Source organism: Asparagus officinalis, chromosome 2 (genome assembly GCF_001876935.1).
Source record: "Asparagus officinalis chromosome 2, Aspof.V1, whole genome shotgun sequence".
Classification (NCBI taxonomy): Eukaryota; Viridiplantae; Streptophyta; class Magnoliopsida; order Asparagales; family Asparagaceae; genus Asparagus; species Asparagus officinalis.
Window position 1 is genome coordinate 81,096,225 of NC_033795.1, and position 20,676 is coordinate 81,116,900.

Here is a 20,676-nt window from a genome sequence, read left to right on the forward strand (position 1 = left end):
CGAGGTCAACATTACCGTCCGTGGCAAACCTGAAAGCTCGGTTCGCACGGTTTGGGCCGCTGGAAGTCGACAGCACGCGCGTGTTCTGGCGAGGTCAACATTACCGTCCGTGGCAAACCTGAAAGCTCGGTTCGCACGGTTTGGGCCGCTGGAAGTCGACAGCACGCGCGTGTTCTGGAAGTCGCACTCTTGCCGGGTTCAGTTCAAGTACAAGTCCGATGCGTTGAAAGCGTTAGGCTATGTTAAGAGTAACGATATATTCGGGCAGATTCAAGTGGATTACTCTGTTAGAGAAGTCGAAGCTCCGGCACCAGAGCCTCAGCCGGCTGCCGGAGAGTACATCGAGGTCGAAAATGCGACGCCACAGGTTCAGGGTAGGCTGAAATCGATCTCAAGAGCCCAGGCGATGAGCGGCGGGAGAGAAAGCCAGAGAGTGTGAAGTTCATGTTGGCCGTAACGCAATGGCAACGGTAACAGCAGTATAGCCAGAATCACGCCTCCGCCAACACAAGCCCAGTGCTCTAAATCCGCGTCGTTTCAGCCATCGGTTCTGCCGCGCCACCGCCGCCGCCACCTCCTCAGCCTCGGCAGGCCCGTCTAGCGCAGCGCGCGGTTCCCGCCTCCCGCCAGGATCCTATGAACCGTATCAGCTCGCTCGCCACCTCGGCAGGATCTCTCGGCCGAGATTAGGGTTCAGGAGAGGAGGATCAACGTGGACATCTCGCATCAGATGCTGAGCTTGCTGATGCGGTGCAACGATATAGTTAGCAGCCTCCGGTCATTGCCGGACTTTCGCTGCCCTACCGTCCTCTGTGAGGTCGACAGTGGGTGGCGGTCGATCACCGTTGCATTTCAAAGTCTGGGCGGTCGTCGGATTGACGGCCGGAGAGCTGATGGTGTTGTGTTTTAGGGAGAGGCAAAGGACGGAACGTTGATACTCCAATAGAGAGAGTGTGATGGATAGTTTAGGGTAGAATCTTCATGTATCTTTGTTTGTTGTTTTTGCTTCTGATGGGCAAAACTCTGCTTGCCAACATTGAGAGATCCATTTCGGGCTCCTCCTAAGACTCCTAATTTGTCTCTAGTATAATCTAAAACAACTAGTCATTAAAATAGTTCCTATTTTAGATTAAGAAGTATTATTACAGTCGTTAACACTGATTTGTCCTATCATATTCAGTGTTTTACTATTAATTTTGACTGATGATGCTGTTGCGCGCCTTGCGGAAGCGTGCTTGCCTACCAAACGAGTCGATAAGACACGAGAGAAGAGAACCAAATCAAATCACGGGTGCAATTCACCAAATACGACACAAATCACACCAAACATAAAGATTTACGTGGTTCAGCAATTGCTTACGTCCACGGGGAGAGGACATGGAGATTTCACTATATGGATGAGAAATACAACGAGTTATAACTCAAGAAATCACTCAAATATAACCATAACAAAAACTCTCAACTCCCTCATAATATCTCCCTCTCAAAGCGCTCAAAGGTCTCTCCTTTTTCTGATTAAGAAACCCTAAAATCGTATTTCAATTTATATTAAAACACAAACCAAAACAATTGGGAAAACTGAAATGGGCCCATAATCGCATCGCGGCCGACCAGGCACAAGCGTGCGATCGACCGGCCGGAGAGCTGAAAATCAGCCCTGTAATTGTGCACCTTTTCGGTCGACCGGCCATAAGCGTTCGGTCGTGTAAAACCCCAAAAATTTGAATATTATGTGATAAATAATAATAAATATGTTATACGGTGATAAATAACATATTTTGATGTTTGAGTATGCTAGGAATTGATTTGAGATCAATTCAATGTATATGTGTGAATATATGAGTGTAAATGCACAAATCATACACGAAGAAGAAATTTGAAAAAAATGATCAGTTAAGAGTTTATATATTTTACACACTGATGCAGTTAGAATCTGAAAAAACTCAAAAGACCAAAGTTGTGGGTCTCTTCAATAGCTTTCCAACAAATCTTAGATCACCCCATTTCGAGGTTGGATATGAAAGTTACAGCCAAAATACTGAATATAATTTACAGAAATACAGAGTAGTCGACTACTACTCATTGTAGTCGACTAGCGGGGGTATTCCTTGGAACGCCAGGTTTGATTTGGGATCTGTTTTGCTTTAGTTTGACCCGATAACGTGCAGGAGTATATATACACGTTTTTCCTGAGTTGTAAGGAGCTTTTCACGAAATTTTTAACAGCAACCACCCCCTCTCTCAAACCCTAAACCCTTGAGCCGATTACACTATCTCGGGTTTTAAAAAGCCTGGCGACGCAATCGGTCGACTGATCTCTTGGGATCGGTCGACCTATTACACTATCTGGGGTTTTCTTAGGTTTTTGTGTTTTGTAACTTGTCTCGAAAATAAAATTTTGTTAGCATACAAAGCTAAACATGATTCAAACTTTCGTAATTACTTAACAAAGGTTAACATAATGTGATTAAAACTCTTGAATTAACTTAATTAGGGTTTAACATCCTAATTAACCAAAATTCTCAAGTAAGACATATTTTATCAACATGATTAATTCTGATCATTACACAAATATAGATATAGTTTAAACAAGATTACATCACCTATATATCATAAACTTAGGGTTTAAACATCTTAATTAGCAAAATTCTCATTTAAATTGGTTAACTAGGGTTACGAACCAAATTTAAAAATAATTAACAAATTAAAAACAATCTTAATGATCATGATCATCAAAACTAATAAAACATCAACTAAATCTACAGATCTTTTCATTGGTTTAAGGTTTAATATCAAAAACTAGGTTTTTATCACATCAGATTAAACTTTAAGCATTGTATTAATCAATTATTTCATAAAAGCATGATCTTTAACTAGGGGAAAGGTTTGGACACGAGTATATATACTCAAGTATACAACTGGGCTCGAAGCCAAACAAAACCGACCCGAATACAAACCTGTTGGAGCTCTGGAAGCCCGTCGGTCGACTAACCGCTAGGCATCGGTCGACCGATAGGCCTAGGTCGGTCGACCAACCAGAACACAGATTGACTTACATTGCGTCGGTGCATGGTTTTGTGCATGTTTACATCGTTGGCTCACAAAAATACACTGAATCGATCTCATATCGATTTCTAACATACTCAACCATTAAATAAATGATACTTATCACAATATTACACATTTATTATTATTTATTATAATATATCCAAAATTACGGGTTTTTACATAATCCCACCAATGGCCCCACTAAGATGACCCAATCCTAGCCCGGTGGCGGCCCCACCCGAGGCGCTTGACCCGTGCTCTCGTGGCTGCCCAGGAGCGACCTCCGCTATCCGTATCCGTATCCATAATACTGCCGGGTATACCCGTACCCGCCCTGCTGGGGACGCAGTACCCATATATGTGTGGGGCGTGCAGCCGGGTGGTGGAGTGTACCCGTACCCGTGAGAGGGGTTGGGAGTAGGTGGGCCCGGCGGGCGAGAGTAGGTGGACCCGCATGTGGCGGGTAGGCAGGAGGCGGACTGGCCGCAGTGTAGGAGGCAGGCGGAGAGATTGTCAGAGACGTGGGTAGGCGTGTAACTGCCGGAGAATTCTCCGAATTTGTAGGAGATGTTGAGGACACCTTTGGCTTTGCCAGTGTTCTTGCGAACCTGCGAAATAGTTGGAACATCAAAATGGTAATATTATCTAGTTGAATGCAACCACAACTCCTATATTTTTGACTTATTTTGTTTTTGCGATGAACTTTTGATATGTTGTAAGTTGTACAGACATCTAATCAAACTTTGCATTTAAAATTTTCATTTTGGATGCACTCGGTATGTTTTCTTTAATTTTAGAAACGGGAAATCTTTATGCTCAGTTGAGTATCAGGTTTTTGCAAGGGAATTATGAAAAATCAGAATGAAACTTTTCCATCAAACTTGAGTCTTAATGTCTTATCATATTTAAGAAGAACAAAAAATGTAACGAAGCAAAATTTTTGGACATTTCAAGATAAAAAATACACCATTCTTATCCAAAAAAAAAACCATAATTAACAAATATTATATGATATGACATACCTTTCAAAAGCAAATTTGACAAATATTTTATGCACTCCCCATGTAATAAACATATATATGATGTTCATACTGTATTTACATCCAAAATCAATAATTTTTCAAGTGTCACTTTTAAAACCTTAAGGATATTTTCCGTCAGTCACGCAAATTTACCTGATAACTCACAAACTGCGCCGCCGGCACCTTCTTATCAAAATCACCACTACAACCACTCGAAGCCCGCCGCGGCAACCGCCACCTCCGGCCGCCGCCGCCCGATTCCACCCCTCAAGCAGCTCACACACCGGAACAATAACCTCCCCGATGTCCCGATCCCCCAACGCCCGCTCCGACTTCAGAACGACGTGCAGCACCGCCCTTTCGACATCGTACTCCATCACGTTGAACTCGAGCTCGCAGTTCCACGTCGGGTTCTTGCTGCCCTCCCGGTCCACCGGGGTTTTCTTCTTGGACGTCGTGTCGCTGCTGCTGATGGTCGCCACGGCGTAGACCTCCATCTTCGAGAAGACGTTGACGTTGGCGAGGTCCTTGGCCGATATCAGCGTCACCTCGAGAGGGACGTACGCCATGGCGACGGCGAACGGGATGGAATCTAGGGTTTGAGGGTTTCTTGGGGGGGCGGAGGGAGGAAGGGAATAATTGATATAGAGAGTTCGACGGAGGAGAGGAAAAGATGGGGATATGTTTAATGCGAATTTGGCGGGAAGTTGTGTGGGTACATGTGTAGGTGCAAGTTAGAGCTATTAATTTTTCCAAAGGAAATCTTAAAACTATTTTAAAACCCCCACTAATTTCATATATTTTAAATAAGTCATTAGAATTTGTATATTGGATGTGAGTATAAAATGAGAGCCTAATGAATAAGATTAACAGATTTTAACAGAAAAGGGAAATATTTGATAGAACTTGTAGATTTGGGGGAATTTATTAAAATAGTATACAAGGGGTGGAGTTATATTGACATGAATAATTTTTCAAAATTATTCATAAGATCCAGGTGTCTATGTCTGGTAATTTCTACTTAATTAAAATATGAACTCACCTGAGACGATTTTGAAACCTCCACCGCAAGTTTTTTATCATCTATATTTTCCACTTTTGATAAAGAATATTATCCATATACTTGAAAATATGTCATAAATAAGAAACGAAGAGTGATGATGCATACATATCATGAACTCCAGCAAAAAATGCAAGGAAACCCAAAAATATCACAGAGCTCAATCAACTGGTTTATGAACAATAAAACTTTTACTAAATAATCCGCTGCAGATATTCTCCTTAAAATGATGTAAATCAATTTAATGAATAAATACATGACAATCAGACAAGTGCAAGATAATGAACTAGACCCGTTCATTTAAAAAAAGTTACATTGCGGGATTTTTATAATTTTATAATTTATTTCCATCTTTCGCTATGCATTGTGCATGTCTTATTCACCGCTTGATCAACTAAAATAGTTACACACTTCCCTACAATATATATATATATATATATAAATAATAAGAAGAAGAAAACTTGGCAACTTATTCAACCTAGCTTCCTCCTCACGAGTCCCTTGAAGAAGTCAAAACTGCAAATTAGAGGATAAGTCAAAAACGTTAAAACATTCATGCAAATTTTATATAGAAGTGCAAAAATAAAAAATAATTACATAATCAGTAAAACCTAGAAAATTAACATACGCACAAGCCTAAAAAAAGTGGAGGCAACTGCATCAACCTGTGTCTCATGAATCAGGCAGATCTTTGCACATAAGCGATGTTAAGAATTATTGAAGTGTGTTGTAAATAACATGTAAATTTTGGGTCAAGTGTGATAGGTCCCTTGTAATATCACCAATTTGTAGATAGGCCGCAACTACTTCTATTGTTACAGAAAAGACACCCTGATTTCTCAATTCCACAAGTTTCATGTTAATATTTAGCCTCATAAACTGCAACATATGAGCTTCATGAACTTACTTACTATATATATATATATATATATAAATAATAAGAAGAAGAAAACTTGGCAACTTATTCAACCTAGCTTCCTCCTCACGAGTCCCTTGAAGAAGTCAAAACTGCAAATTAGAGGATAAGTCAAAAACGTTAAAACATTCATGCAAATTTTATATAGAAGTGCAAAAATAAAAAATAATTACATAATCAGTAAAACCTAGAAAATTAACATACGCACAAGCCTAAAAAAAGTGGAGGCAACTGCATCAACCTGTGTCTCATGAATCAGGCAGATCTTTGCACATAAGCGATGTTAAGAATTATTGAAGTGTGTTGTAAATAACATGTAAATTTTGGGTCAAGTGTGATAGGTCCCTTGTAATATCACCAATTTGTAGATAGGCCGCAACTACTTCTATTGTTACAGAAAAGACACCCTGATTTCTCAATTCCACAAGTTTCATGTTAATATTTAGCCTCATAAACTGCAACATATGAGCTTCATGAACTTACTTACTATAAACCTGCATAACAATCTTTACATATAACCAATGTGAATATGAAAACTAACGGAGTTGAGAATCCAAGGGGTCTACCAGACTCCACCAGAAAACATTAAAAGTACAGGGCGTGTAACCAGAATTTGGCGATAGTAGAGAGGGTCTGTCTACAATTAACCCTCACAAGTATTATCAAAGTATAACGCTACGAAGTCAAACTAAGTTTCTCTCGAACAACTAGCTCAATTTTATTCCCAAACTCATGTTGGAGTATGCGCTAGCTTATCTCAGTCGCCTACCTCTATATAGTAAACACTTGATTTATCTCACAAAGCAGTCATATTAGGAAACTAGACAGCTTCAGATACATTTAATAATTTTCAAGGTGATTGTTCTCAGAGCCTTTAGTAGATTTTGAGAGCAGTAATCACACATTGATGGAAACTATTTTTCCATCTCATGGGAATCACATACCATGAACTGACAATATTTTACATCTTACATACAGAAGCTTCCAAAGCATTAAGGGGCAAAATCAGAGTTAAGCAAAACCCTATTTAATTCTGTAACCAAGTATTATCATAAGCTTTTTCTCAGGAAAAGGTGTTAACATAAGCATGAAGTTTATTATACATGAACACAACCACTTGACATGTAGTATCACAAACTAATAATGCAGAATAATTAATGCCGGAGCGTGATTCTTTTGTTTTAGGAAAAATGTAGAATATATGTAAAATGGGTGCTAGCTCGAGTTCAACCCTCAGTTTCAATCACATTTTACCATTAAAAGTGACAACAACATGAAATATATAAGTAATTACCAAAAAATAAGTCACTTTAATTGCAAAACCTATGAAGCTATAATCATATCTCACAGGCAAGTTTATCTTGTAACATGAAAAGACAAAGATGAAATAGAACTAAAAGTACCTGTTACCATCTGGATGAAGCTCATAGCTCTTATTGTCCTCATCAGTAGCTAATAAATACCCCGAGGATGTTAATCCCTATATAATACATACATTAGAACATACAACATATGAGTTTGCTCCTTATTCTTTTAATTTAAGATAAATTCAAATAAGTTCGGCTGGCTCTCTGGTTTACCTGAACAGTTACTGATACATCTGCAGATTGTCCATCATGTTTCTCCTCTATGACAACCTTCTGGCCACTACATATTCATATAAGATATTATTTATCTTTAACAGTGATGATTGTTGTTTAACAAGAACCATATATGATATTTACATCATAAGTAAAAGGATTGTAAAGATAATTTGAGCATAAACACGATAAGGTTGTACCTTTGTTTCTTGAATTTATGATATTAATTATAAACAAAATGAAAGCCGCAAGGTGGCAGTTCACAATCTAGCCAAAATTTAAGCTAAAATATTAAAAGGAAACATGTTGCATTTATATTTTGTGTGCAAAGGACTTAACAAACAATAATACAATAAAACTAATTTGTAGACATAAACATCAATAGATACGGACTGGTGGAAATACTTGTACCTGTGAAGCCAAGTTCTGTAGTACATTTCTTCAAGATCTTGAAAGCCTGAATTATAAAAAAAACACGGAGATTTGTTCTGTCGTTAGAGATCTAGACTTTTCTTCCAATGGAAAGTACAAAAATGAACTAAATACACACGTCAATCTAAAACAGTTTTTTTAATTAAGAGAGAAACAGACAATCAGGCTGACAATTGTCTAGGCCATATTGAGATAGTTTATCCACTTTCATGTGCATGAATCATTGACCAATTGTAACACGTCAGCAGTTACCTTTATTCAAGAAAACTTCAAAAAATTCTTCAAATTTGTTGAAAAAAGCAGCAAGTATATCTTCCCTGGTCAGTTGATGTGAAACAGAACTTAATTCTTGTAGTGCGACATTCAAGCAAGTTGTTGGCTTCTCATTATCTACGTTCAAGCCAATACCTAAAAAATAAGATATCATCGATCAGAAATGCTAAAATTTTACAACTCAAACGTGCACATATATTCACCTTTCAATAGAAATGCAACAAATCACTTAAAAAAACTGTTAACGTGAGAGCTAGATGTTCACTTTTAAGATATATTACTTTTCATTAAAACTCTAATTTCGTAACTTCATACATATTCATGAAAGTGAAAACCCGGAATATACATGGCCATCCGATAATATGAAGGAAGAGCATTTACCAACACAAACATCAAACTTTTTCGATCTGTATGTTGAAGTGCAAAGTATGCCACCAACCTTGAGCCCATTCAGATATAAATCATTTGGCCACTTTATTCTAACTTCAAGTTCTGGAAGTCCCTGAAAGCAGAGGGTATTTATATTCCCAAGCATCACATGATAAACTTTACAAGCAAAAATGCTAAACTTTACAAGCAAAAATACTATCATAAAGGAAAAGAGAGGAGCAACAGTGGCGGTAAAAAGTTACTTTAGCATGACAAGCCTCCTTGATTGCCTCAGTCATAGCAAGACAAGCAACATACTGCAAGAGAGGCAACTTTCGCCCATCCTCCATCTGAAGACTAAAAGAGAACAAAAGGCAGCCCACGGGCGAATCCCATACGTTCTTCACTCGACCTGTAAATGTAATATAACAAAACTAAGGTTTATCAACTAAAATGACAGGAAAAGAAGAAAAATAACATCATTGTTTAAATAATTGCGAATAGAGCCCCTGTACCATCGCCAAATACCCCTGTAGTTATGTTGTTGCAAATAGACCCGCTGAAAGAGTTCTATTGTTGCAGATAGACCCCCTGGAAAGGGTAAAAAATGCCAATTAGAGGGTATCTGCAACTATAGGACTTCAGGGGTTGTAAGTTCAATTTGGCTATACACAAAAGGTCCATCCGCAATTAACTCTTGTTTAAATCAACATGTAAATGCACACCTCTGCCTTTGAACTGGACATCAGCAACACACGCTGAACCAATGGGAATGTCACAAAATTTTCTGCCAGAAACTTATTGATAAACAAACAAACCTAGAGAAAATAATATAAGAATAAATGGACTGAACAACGTACTGAGAGACAAGGTCCTGGGTGGAGGAAATACGTGGAGACCAAATGAGGAACCGTCCAAAGTTGCTAGCAGAGAGTGCTTTCATATAGAGCTGGATCTGAAAGTTCAGCTGGTGACTTGAATCCATTTCAGAGCATAGAAGAACCCTGACCTCTTCATTTTCTTCTTGACCAAAATTCTTCAGGGTCATCCACTTGCTCTTCAGGGAATGAGCAAGTTCGTTCTCCTCAAGATATTTGCCACATAACACAAGGAGGGTTGGCATAGAGCTACCCGTGGTGCTTCCACAAGAAGAGGGAGGGTTTCTTGTTGAGAAGGATTTACGGGACAGGGAACGAGGGAGGCGGAGCCACAGGAAACGAACAGTTGCAGCAGCAGCGGCAACCGCAACAATGACACCGACAGAATGTAATTTAGGACGACCAAATAGCATGCTTAGTTTCAACTAATCCCCACAATTTTTTTTCCTTCTTCTATGAATCAGCGAGAATTACATCAAGGAGATCATGAGAGACCAGATTGGTCGTAACCTCTCTCTAACAAACAATGTTACCTAGAAATAAGAAGTTCTGTAGAAGAAAGTTAGCTTTCTCACCACGGACATTTTAACAGTAACATTTTGTAGTAAATCAATAAACACCAAATATACACATCAATATTTCAACGACCAGGCTAACACAATAAGGCTACACACGACGGTTTTTAGTAGCTCCTGCCACTGTATCTGTTATTTTCAAGCTGGAGCATGTCTAAACCCTTTCTGCCCCTCTAGGAAGTTCTTTCCTAAATCAATTTAAAAAAATTTTATTTTTTGCAATAAAAAAAAGATGACATTGATCACAGACGCCGATAACCATCTTTACACATAATTTCATGCTTCAAAGTATTCGAGGACAAGTGAAATGCTTTGAAGGGAAGAATGAAATGTCCTGCACCCAACTCATGAAGAGCCATTTAGTGTTAATTTGATCCAATCTACGCGTAAAGTTTGTGACGGTCTCGAGTGATCGATCGGGGGGTTGTTGGGTGTGTCGTGAAGAGCAATAGCTATGTCTCATTCAAACCTACTCGTTCGCTAGTAGCAGATCGAAACGTTGATATTTTTGAGAATTTAAAGGTGCAACACTACCTGCAACAGTTCTAATTTAACCTAATTTGGTTTATAACTTGATCCGATCTATCCATAAACCAAAAAAGATGTAACTTTTTCTAGGCTTGAACCAGATAGCAAACGATAATCACACTAAAGGGGGGGAAATTGCTATAGGGATCGATGAGGCTGACCTTTTTACATCTAGGAACTCAGTAGTCAAAATAAAACTGAGGAGGCGAAGCTCGAGGTCGCCGGGGGTGGGGGAGGAGGTGGAGGCCGACCGGAGCTTCGACGGCGGCGGCGGAGGAGGAGAAAATTTTTTTTTTTTTAAATCCCTGTTGGCTTCAGTTTCTCTTTTTATATTTTTCTTAGTGGGCCCACGTTATAGATATGGTAGATGGAAATGTCCGTCCACAACGGGGCCCACGTTAGGAAACAGGTTAGGGGGTGTTTGTTTTGATTTTTTTTTTGGGATTTCAAAATGGGATTTGAAATCCATAAATGATGTGGCTTTTAGGATTTGAAATTCATAAAGGGGGTTGTGTTTGCTTCAACAATATTTTGGGATTTGGAATGCTAAAACTTGTAATATTTTGTTTGTTTCATCAATATTTTGGGATTTGGAATACTATAAATTATATATTATAATATTATATAAAATTTTAATAACATATATTATATAATATATAATATATATATATATAATATTATAGATATATTATATATTTTATATATAATATATAATATATATTGTAATATATAAATTATATATTATTTTATATAATTTATATAATTTATATTATATATATATATTATATTATTTATATATTATTTATATATATAATATAAATGAATTTCAATAGTATAGTGATAATAGGTATCTGCAATTAGGATTAGGTATGAATATTCATGCCTACAGCAATTTACTGACAACTGGTTTACTAGCAAGCATGCACCATTGATATATAATATATCATGTATGAATCGGTATTATAAACCTATATAAGTATATGATATATAACTATTATATATCTGAATATACTAATACGCTATATATTATGATATATATCTATATTATAAGCTAGTAATATATATTTATAATTAAATTGAATATATATAGTAGTATATATATATATTATTATATATATATATATATATATAGTATAAGTAATATATTATATATATATATATATATATGTATATATATATATGTATATATTATAATGATATTATATAATAAAAATTATATGATATATATATCGGATATATATATTATATTATATAGTAGTTTATACTAACCTATGTTATTATGAGTATATTTATATTAGTATATATAAATAAGTATAATATTATTATATACATATCTTTTATCTATACTACTTATCTAAGTATATATAATATATAAAAATTATACATATCTATAGATAACATATCTTATATATATATAGAATAATATAATAATGATAATTCATATTATATTATATATAAAAATGTATATATCTTATATATGATATTTTATAAATAAATTGATATTATTAATATGATATTATATTATGAGGCATATGGGTATACTTGGCGGGGCCAAGGAGTCTTTTTGGTATGTTGATGGTGGCACATTCTTGGTCCCATACATCACACCTTGGAAATGGTGGGCTCCATCTTCAAGGCTTGTGATGTTATGACAAGATTGTGTCCAACAATCACTACAAAAGGATCCTTGCGGGTCCAAAGTATACTCATTTTGTTCTTCATAGTATTTATATCATGATACTATTTTATTATATATATAAATTAATATAATATTATATATACATCATGTAGTAGATTATATATATAAAATGGGTATATAAATGAGTATATATTAATATATGCTACAGTTTACATTTACTACAGCATGCAACAGTGATATACTAAGTAATAATATTTGTATATTACCTTATGTATATATATTATTATATTATATATACCCTATATAAATAGTATGATTGAAGTATATAGTCGTATAGACTATATACATATTCATAATTATTAATATATGTATATCCATAATAGTATAGTTATATATATTATAATACATATTATATTATATTATCATCTTATGATATATAATATATTATAGGGTTATATGAGATTACTATATATAATCAGCTATACTATATCAGCTGTCTTATATATATTTATATATAGGGGAGCAAAACTTGTGTCCACTTAAGTGGACATCCACTGAAACTTTTTAACCCTTTAGATGGTTTCCTAGGGATCCTTGCATTGATATGAAAGTGACTCTTTTATATTGTTAAATGAAGTGGATATAACAGTTGGTGGACGACACGTATTCACTATTTCCAGCCGTAAGGTTGACACCAAAGTTCGTTTCACCTTCTTATCTCATAACTACGTATATATAGTTAGTATATATAAAACAAGTATATATATATATAGTATTATAGTATATATTGATAATATATATCATATGATATATTATGATTTTATATATAATATATAATTAGTAGCTATTCAATAGATGTTTGATCTATGATTAAATATTCATATTTATTATAATAATTAAAAAAATAATAATAAATATAATTAAAATAACATAATAAAAATAATATAATACACTATAAAAATATAAATATAAGCATTAATACATCAATATCCAACCCACATCCTCTCTCAAGTGTAGAATTTCACAAATGCCTAAATATAATAGTTTTAAATATTTTGGGATTTGATATCCCAAAATTGGTTTTGAAACAAACAAAGTTATCGATTTCTAAAACCTTATATCCCAAAAAAAAGATGGAAACAAGAGAGAAGATTTCACAAATCCTAATAAAATATTATTGTTTTATAATTTAGGGATTCAATATCCCAAAAAAAAAGTGAAACAAACAAAGTTATGGATTTTTAAAACCACAAAAAAGCACTTTTTACATCCCAAAACTATCATATCCCAAAAAAAAAGCAAAACAAACACCCCCTTAACAAATCCCAACTTCTCCATTTCCAATAAAAACTCGACCATCAATCATGGTAACTTGATTGAACTAGAATATAACCCCTTTAATAGGAAATAAATAACTCAATAATAAGAGAAATAAAGCAATCAACTAATTTAGAGCAGCATATTCTTAGTGATCAAGTGAGGTTATATTCAGTATTTCTAAAAAAAAATTTGAAATGAAATGAAATGAAATGAAAACTCACTGGAGAAAGTTCTCCCATGGTTCCCGTTGTCCACAGCTGCATATAATAAATTGCTCAAGTCGGTCGGTCATGGGGAAGTCGACGTCGGCGTCTTCGATGTCGACATCGGGGCCTTTCGATGACGTTAGTCGGTCGGTCGGTGAGGGGGGATGTCAACTACAACGGTGATGGGGCTGGCGATTTCGGTGATGGGGATTTGATTTTGGGGTTAATAAGGGTTTTGGAATGGGAAGAGAGAGAGAGAGAGAGGGAGAGGGGGGTCACGAGGATGGGGATAACATATTTCGGTGAATTTTTTCAAAAAAGCCCCCGCCCGGTCACGAGCTCGCTTACAGTTGTCTCGGAGGATTTTCTCAAAAAAACCCCTGAAATCGCTGAAACAGATTGAATGCGTACGCACTAGTCCGCATGAGAAACGATATATATATATATGAGAAATATAGGTATGCTTGGTACCAAACATAAATTTTATGCTTGGTAGTGAGGTGGTTCAATCCCCTCCACTCATTCAAATGGGGAACCACATTCACATGAGTTAAGAAGTACATGAGGATATGCAACCATTTGAATGAGTAGAGGGAACTATGCTACCTCACTACCAAGCATAACTTTTTAAAATATCATCCTAGTTACATTTTAAAATATCAGAAGGAATAATATATATTTTTTAAAGATCTTGGAGGTCCTTGTTTCCTTTTAGGATATCTTGTGTTTATCATCTCATCGAATATTAGTAGGCCTCTTGTGATTTAGATGCTTTCACAAGGACCAGGCTAATTTTGAATTGGGAAGTAGCATGGGCTTTTATTCTTTTCTTTGTATCTCACTTCTAGATAGGAATCACATTCCTAAAATCAGTTATTGGGAGGGTTAAGTTTTTGGGGGAAGAGATTAAAAAAAAAAAAGAAAGAAAGAAAGAGTAAAGTAGATAATATGATCGATGAAGCATGAAGTTATTCAATAGAACAAATTCTCCCATCATTTCGTCCCTTTATTCTATTTCTTCTTGAAAAGCAAAGTCCCCCTTGCAGATAAAACAGAATGTAGGCTACACATGAAACTAACATTTATCGGGTACGTGCGCGTATGTATGTATGTATATATTTATGGTCACATAAATCATATTTTCTCGAAAGTCCTGAGTAAGATTAAAAAACTATATAACTAAAAGTTTCCAGACCCAATTGAAAAGTTCAAGTTTTTGGATCCCCTAATTAACCAAATAATTAACAAATAGTTTGATAACTGTTCGAGTAACTATTCGATCATATTCGATTCGGTAGTTCATTTCCTACTTGTTAGAATTGGGGGTGGAAACAAACCTCCGCCGGCGACGAGGAGCTCCGACAAGCTCCGACGAGTTCGATGGTCGCAGGCGAGCTCCGGTTGTCACAGGTGGCGTAGCCCAGGCGAGTTTCGACGGTCGCAGGCGAGAGCTCGAGCTGTGCGTTCGCCTCCCCCCAGAACTCTGCGTCACAGCGATGGCGAGCTCTGCGTTTTTGGAGGGGGGTCCGAACTCTGCGTTCGTGCGAAGCTGGCGTCGAAGCGACCTCTGCGTTCGCTCGAGTTTGGCGTCGAAGCGAACGCTGGCGACAGGCTGTCGCCAGCTCCTCCTCCTCATCCGCCTATAAAAGAAACCCCATCCCTAGGGTTTCGGTTGCTGAGCTTCCCCCCAGCAGCGTTTTCCCCAAATCGCAGCAGCGATTTTCTGATTAATCCCAGCTTTGAACAGTGTTTGAGGGGATTTAAGAGAGAGAGAGAGAGAGAGAGAGAGAGAATTGAAGAGGAGTTTGATTATGGGGTATTTACTCTCAAGTGGGTATTGAAAGGGTTCATACCCTGTTATTATTAACACTGTAGCTACAGTGTTTATTTGAGAAATCCCAGTTTAGGGATCTGCTCCTAAAATTGTAATTTCTTGTTGGATTAATAAGAAATTTACTGTGTGGCTCCCGAGGACGTAGGCAGTTGCCGAACCTCGTAAATCTTGGTGTACTTTTTTTTATACTGCGTTTCTGTTGCATTAGGAATTTCGGCGTTAAATTCCCAACACTACTAAATAAATATTTCTTAGTATTCGAGTTTACTAACGAATAGAATTTAACCAGATGTATATTCGATTCATTTGTCTATCAAATATTCGTTTAAAATTTGATCACTTATTATTTGTATTATTGCGCATATAATGTCATATTTTTAATCTATTTACAATTTATACTTAAGTTTTATGTACTGATTTTGAGACTTAAATAATCTTAAATCTATTTTCTAATGAAAATTTTGGTTTAAATATACATACATTATATATTATAAAGGAATAATTTTTATTTATGAATTTAAATATCATTTGAAAATCAAATTCTTTAGTGGAATAAATATACTTTGATATTTGAAAAGTATTCGTGAATATTCATGAATATTTATCAAATACCAAGTATTCGAGTTCGAATTCGAAAAACTCCATATATGAATATTAGAGTCCACATTTGAATTCGATAATTTTAAACAAATACAAATACGAACATCTTAGTTGTGAAGATGAGAAAGAAGAGAGTAATTTCACGCACACACTAAAGAGATTCATTCATTACTTAAATAGATAACAGCAGCAACAATTCAGTTAACAATTCAGTTAACAATTCAGTTAACAATCCACTAACAACCCACTAAAGAGATAAACTCCTAATAACTATTAACTACCCGATACCTACTAAATATCTTAACATCCCCCCTTAAACTGATTTCTGCAGAAAACAGTTTAGGAGAAAACAAGTAAATCAGAATTTCAGTCTCCTGAGCATGTCTTCCCTTGAACATCATGCAACGAACACATTCCAAGCAAACTTCTGAGATGCTCGAACAACGGTTGCTTGAGAGGTTTAGTCATAATATCAGCAATTTGAACCTCACTCCTGCAATATTCTAATTTAATCACATTCTCTTGACATAAATCACGTAGGAAATGGTACCGAACATCAATGTGTTTGCTCTTCCCGTGTAAAACTGGATTCCTTGAAAGCTTGATGGCAGAGACATTATCACAATAGATTGTTGTAGCATCTTGCTGATGATAACCAAGGGTATCCAACATTCTTCTAAGCCAAATTGCCTGGCAGGAACATGAAGCAGCTGCAACAAACTCAGCTTCCGCAGTGGATAATGTCACAATTTGCTGCTTCTTTGAGGACCATGAAATAGCACCTGAACACATTAAAAACACATCCCCTGAGGTGCTTTTACGATCATTTAAATCACCTGCATAATCACTGTCAGTATATCCGAAGAATGCTGATGTTGCACTTCTCTTGTAAAATACCCGAAATAACTAAACGTGCCTTCAAGTACGAAAAGATTCTCTTTGGCTGCTTCTGAAATGCATCTCAGTTGGAGCCTTCCATGTATCCTGCTAAATTAACTGCACAGGATCGATTATCATCAGGTCAGTGTAGTTAAGTACATCAACTCCAACGCATTTGCTTAAAAAGATTGTTTGTCAACTCTCTTCCATCGAGGATCAGTACTTAACTTTAACCGGCTCACTGTGTTCCAACAGGATTACAATTCATCATATGAAATCGTTATCAGCACCTCCTGAACATATTTTCATCGACAAATATAAATTACCAGCATGTAGATTGTACTACTTACAATGCCAAGATGTAGTGCATCAGCCGCCAAATCCACTCATGGTCAACATTCCTGCATCATAGATTGTTTAAAAACTCAAACATTCGAACATCACTAACCATGTGTAAATCAAGATCATGCAACATATAGACAACAAGCCAGTATTTTTACATCATTGCGCCAGACTTAACTATACAACGTATGTTCATATGGGCATCTCCAAAACCTTTTTGACCATGATATGATCTATGCGGCTTATACGTAAGCCGGAGCTTGTTCAGCCCATAAAGCGCGTTTCTTATATCTAAAAACTTTTCTTCATGCTCCTGCTGCAGCATAGCCCCTGGAGTTGATCCACAAACACCTGTTCTTGGCAATACCATGTAAAAAGCGATTTCACATCTAATTGAAATATACGCAGGAGTTTTTACAGACAAGAGAATTACCATCCCGACATCTGTTCTAGCCTTGCAACCGGTCAAACACTTCTTTTATAATCGAGCTCCGTACTCTTGCTTATTCCTTTTGCTACTAAACGAGCTGTACTTGTCAACGCTCTGCCGCTTTTTTCATTCAGTTTTTTTTAAAAACCCACTTCACACCAATAATTTCTGATCCTTGCGAGTCATCAGTGAGTTCCAAGGATCATTTTTCTCCATGGACTGCAATTTCAAGATCCATAGCTTTTGTGCCGATTTTGATCTTTGCTTGGCTCCATAAAAGAGAGGGGAGTACAATCTGCAAATAAAGCAAAGTGACAAGAGTATCATCATCAGAGAGTTCGAATCTGCCATTACATAATCGCATCCAAATCGGCTTGGCGCCTCCGAATACGATGATTTGAATCATTTGATCAGTTGACCACTTGGTGTCAATAAGTGGCTGGAGAATGCAGCTGCAAGCTGATCAGCGACTCCAAAGTGGAAGCAACAAGGAGATTGAGTGGACTTCAATCTCATCATCAACGTGCATCAATGTCCTGGAACTCCGTTGCTGTTTTACTGTTTTTGGACGAGTCCGGAACATTCTTTCCTCATCAAATATTACATCTCTGCTGATAATTACTTTTTCTCAGTAAATTGGAATTGATACAATTTTATGCTTGTGGAGTGTTCACTTACTCCCAGAAAAAAACTTCAAACCCTTTGTCATCGAAGCTTCTTCTCTTTTCATACTGGAATATGTGCATGAATGCTATGCACCAAACAACTTTAAATATGATCCACTGCTGGCTTCGCGTCCTCCCCAAGCTTCCTCGGGTGTCTTATCTTAACTAAAAAGTAGGACACCTTTCCAAAATAATGATGGATCCCACATAACAGCTTCAGGCAAAAACGTTTTGGAACTCCTCCTTAGCAAGCAGACTTCTAACCATGTTGAATAGTCGCGATCTCTCTCCAGATACACCGTTTTGTTGCGGTGTATAGGAAGCTGTGAGTTGCCTACGAATGCCATGCTTATCACAAAAAACATCGAACTCTTTTGAGCATACTCTCCTCCACGATCCAGTCTAAAGGATCTTAATCCTCTTCCGGTTTTCAGTTTCTACAGATGCTTTGAAGTTCTAAATGCATTAAAAGCTTCTGATTTTTCCTGCAAAATATATACCCATGCCTTTCTACTAAAATCATCATTGAAAGAAAATAAAATATTCTTTTTACCATTTTGACATTGGGTTAATTGGGCCACATATGTCTGAGTGCACCAAGTCCAGCAAGTTCTGAGCTCTCCATGCCTTTCCTTTTGAAATGGTCGCGATGTTGCTTTCCAACTATGCACTCTTCACAGACCTTGGATGGAGTTGTGATCATGGGGAGGCCTGTCACCATCTGGCTTTTGATATAGTGTCCTCAAGCCATTAAAATTAAGGTGCCCAAATCGATAATGCCACAGCCATGATGGATCATCTTCCTTGGCAACTAAACAAGCTTTAACAGTCTCAATTTTAGTGGAATAGCAGGTTTGAGCTCATATGTATGACAGCAATGCTGCCTCTTTACAGGATCATATATCTCACAAGACCATCCTGTATAGTGATGATATATCCCTTCTTTTGGCAATTGCCCAACACTTAACAGATTAGTTTTCAAATCAGGCAACATAAAACACGCTGAAATTGTTTCAGTAAAACCATTTTAGTTTTTATTGAATATCTCCTTTTCCCCATCACATTTAATTTAGAACAGTCACCAAAACTGATAGTGGTACGAAAATCTTCATTAAGGATGAGAAAGAGGACTTACAGCCACTCATATGATTACTACACCCTGTGTCAACGTACAGGTATCAAATCCAGGTTTCTTTATTGGGCATGAAATGCCATTAAAAGTGTTTCTTCTTCCCTTCTCTCACAAAGTTTGATTTTTCTCCTTCTCTTATCTTTCGGCAGCTTCGTATAGCATTCATTGCTATAATGACCATAGTTGTGACAGCGATAACATGGATATTCATCTTATCAGTATGTTTATAACTACCTTTTCCTTTGGCTTGCTGAGAGGCTCGGCGATGAACGATCTTCGTGCCTGAAATTCTGTTGATGTCTACCTCCATTGTGGTTGCCTCGACCTCCTCTTCCTCGTCCTCTACCACCTCTACCCTGCCTCTTCCTCTGTAGCTTAAAAATCATTAAAGGTAGAGGCTTCAAAGCTTGTTCTTCAGATGTATTATTGTCAGTGGTGCTGCGATTCAGCTTCTGCTCATGCACCAGTAAAGAGCTTTGCAACTCATCGATTGACATTGTGTCAATATCATGAGATTCTTCAATGGAACACAACAATATAGTGAATTTTGGGAGCCATAGATCTCAATATTTCTCTACAACAGCACCATCTTCAATCTTCTCACGCATGAATCCTCATCTTATTGCAATCCCCGTAACTCGTCCAAATAACAGAGACCAGACTCTCCGTTTTTCATTTGAAGAGTCTCAAAATCTCTCCTCATTGCTTGAAGATGTGCACGCTTTACTCTTGCTGAGCCTTGAAACTTCTTCTTCATAGAATCCCATATATTTTTTGATGTATTTTTCTGAATAGTCTCTAAAACTTCACGATCGATTGATTGAAAAAGAAAATTCTTTGCCTTGAAATCTTTCAAACGCGATTCCTCAATTTTGTGCTTTCTGGCATCTGTCAATGCTTGATACGCTGCCTCTAGGTGCTGTAAAACCCTTATCAACAACCTCCCAA

The 20,676-nt window shown here is 36.8% G+C and overlaps 2 protein-coding genes across 5 annotated transcripts; both read right to left on the minus strand.

The window, feature by feature from the left end:
* On the minus strand, positions 2,925–6,039 carry LOC109831800 (protein SRC2-like). The gene is made up of 3 exons (XM_020399239.1): positions 4,335–6,039; positions 4,224–4,272; positions 2,925–3,656 (listed from the first exon to the last, which is right to left on the minus strand). Exons 1-3 carry the CDS (start codon positions 4,637–4,639, stop codon positions 3,225–3,227), a joined length of 786 nt encoding a protein of 261 aa, XP_020254828.1. The 5' UTR covers positions 4,640–6,039; the 3' UTR covers positions 2,925–3,224.
* On the minus strand, positions 6,042–14,144 carry LOC109831799 (biotin--protein ligase 2-like). Of its 4 annotated transcripts, none has more exons than XM_020399238.1 (10): positions 13,862–14,144; positions 9,561–10,111; positions 9,426–9,487; positions 8,964–9,112; positions 8,713–8,833; positions 8,311–8,466; positions 8,038–8,083; positions 7,627–7,693; positions 7,450–7,526; positions 6,042–6,138 (listed from the first exon to the last, which is right to left on the minus strand). In XM_020399238.1, exons 2-10 carry the CDS (start codon positions 9,989–9,991, stop codon positions 6,096–6,098), a joined length of 1,152 nt encoding a protein of 383 aa, XP_020254827.1. In that variant the 5' UTR covers positions 9,992–10,111; positions 13,862–14,144; the 3' UTR covers positions 6,042–6,095. The 4 variants fall into 4 exon arrangements, with proteins under 4 accessions (XP_020254827.1, XP_020254824.1, XP_020254825.1 ...); XM_020399235.1 differs by having other exon boundaries at positions 9,561–10,127; XM_020399236.1 differs by lacking the exon at positions 13,862–14,144 and adding an exon at positions 10,843–10,971 and having other exon boundaries at positions 9,561–10,127.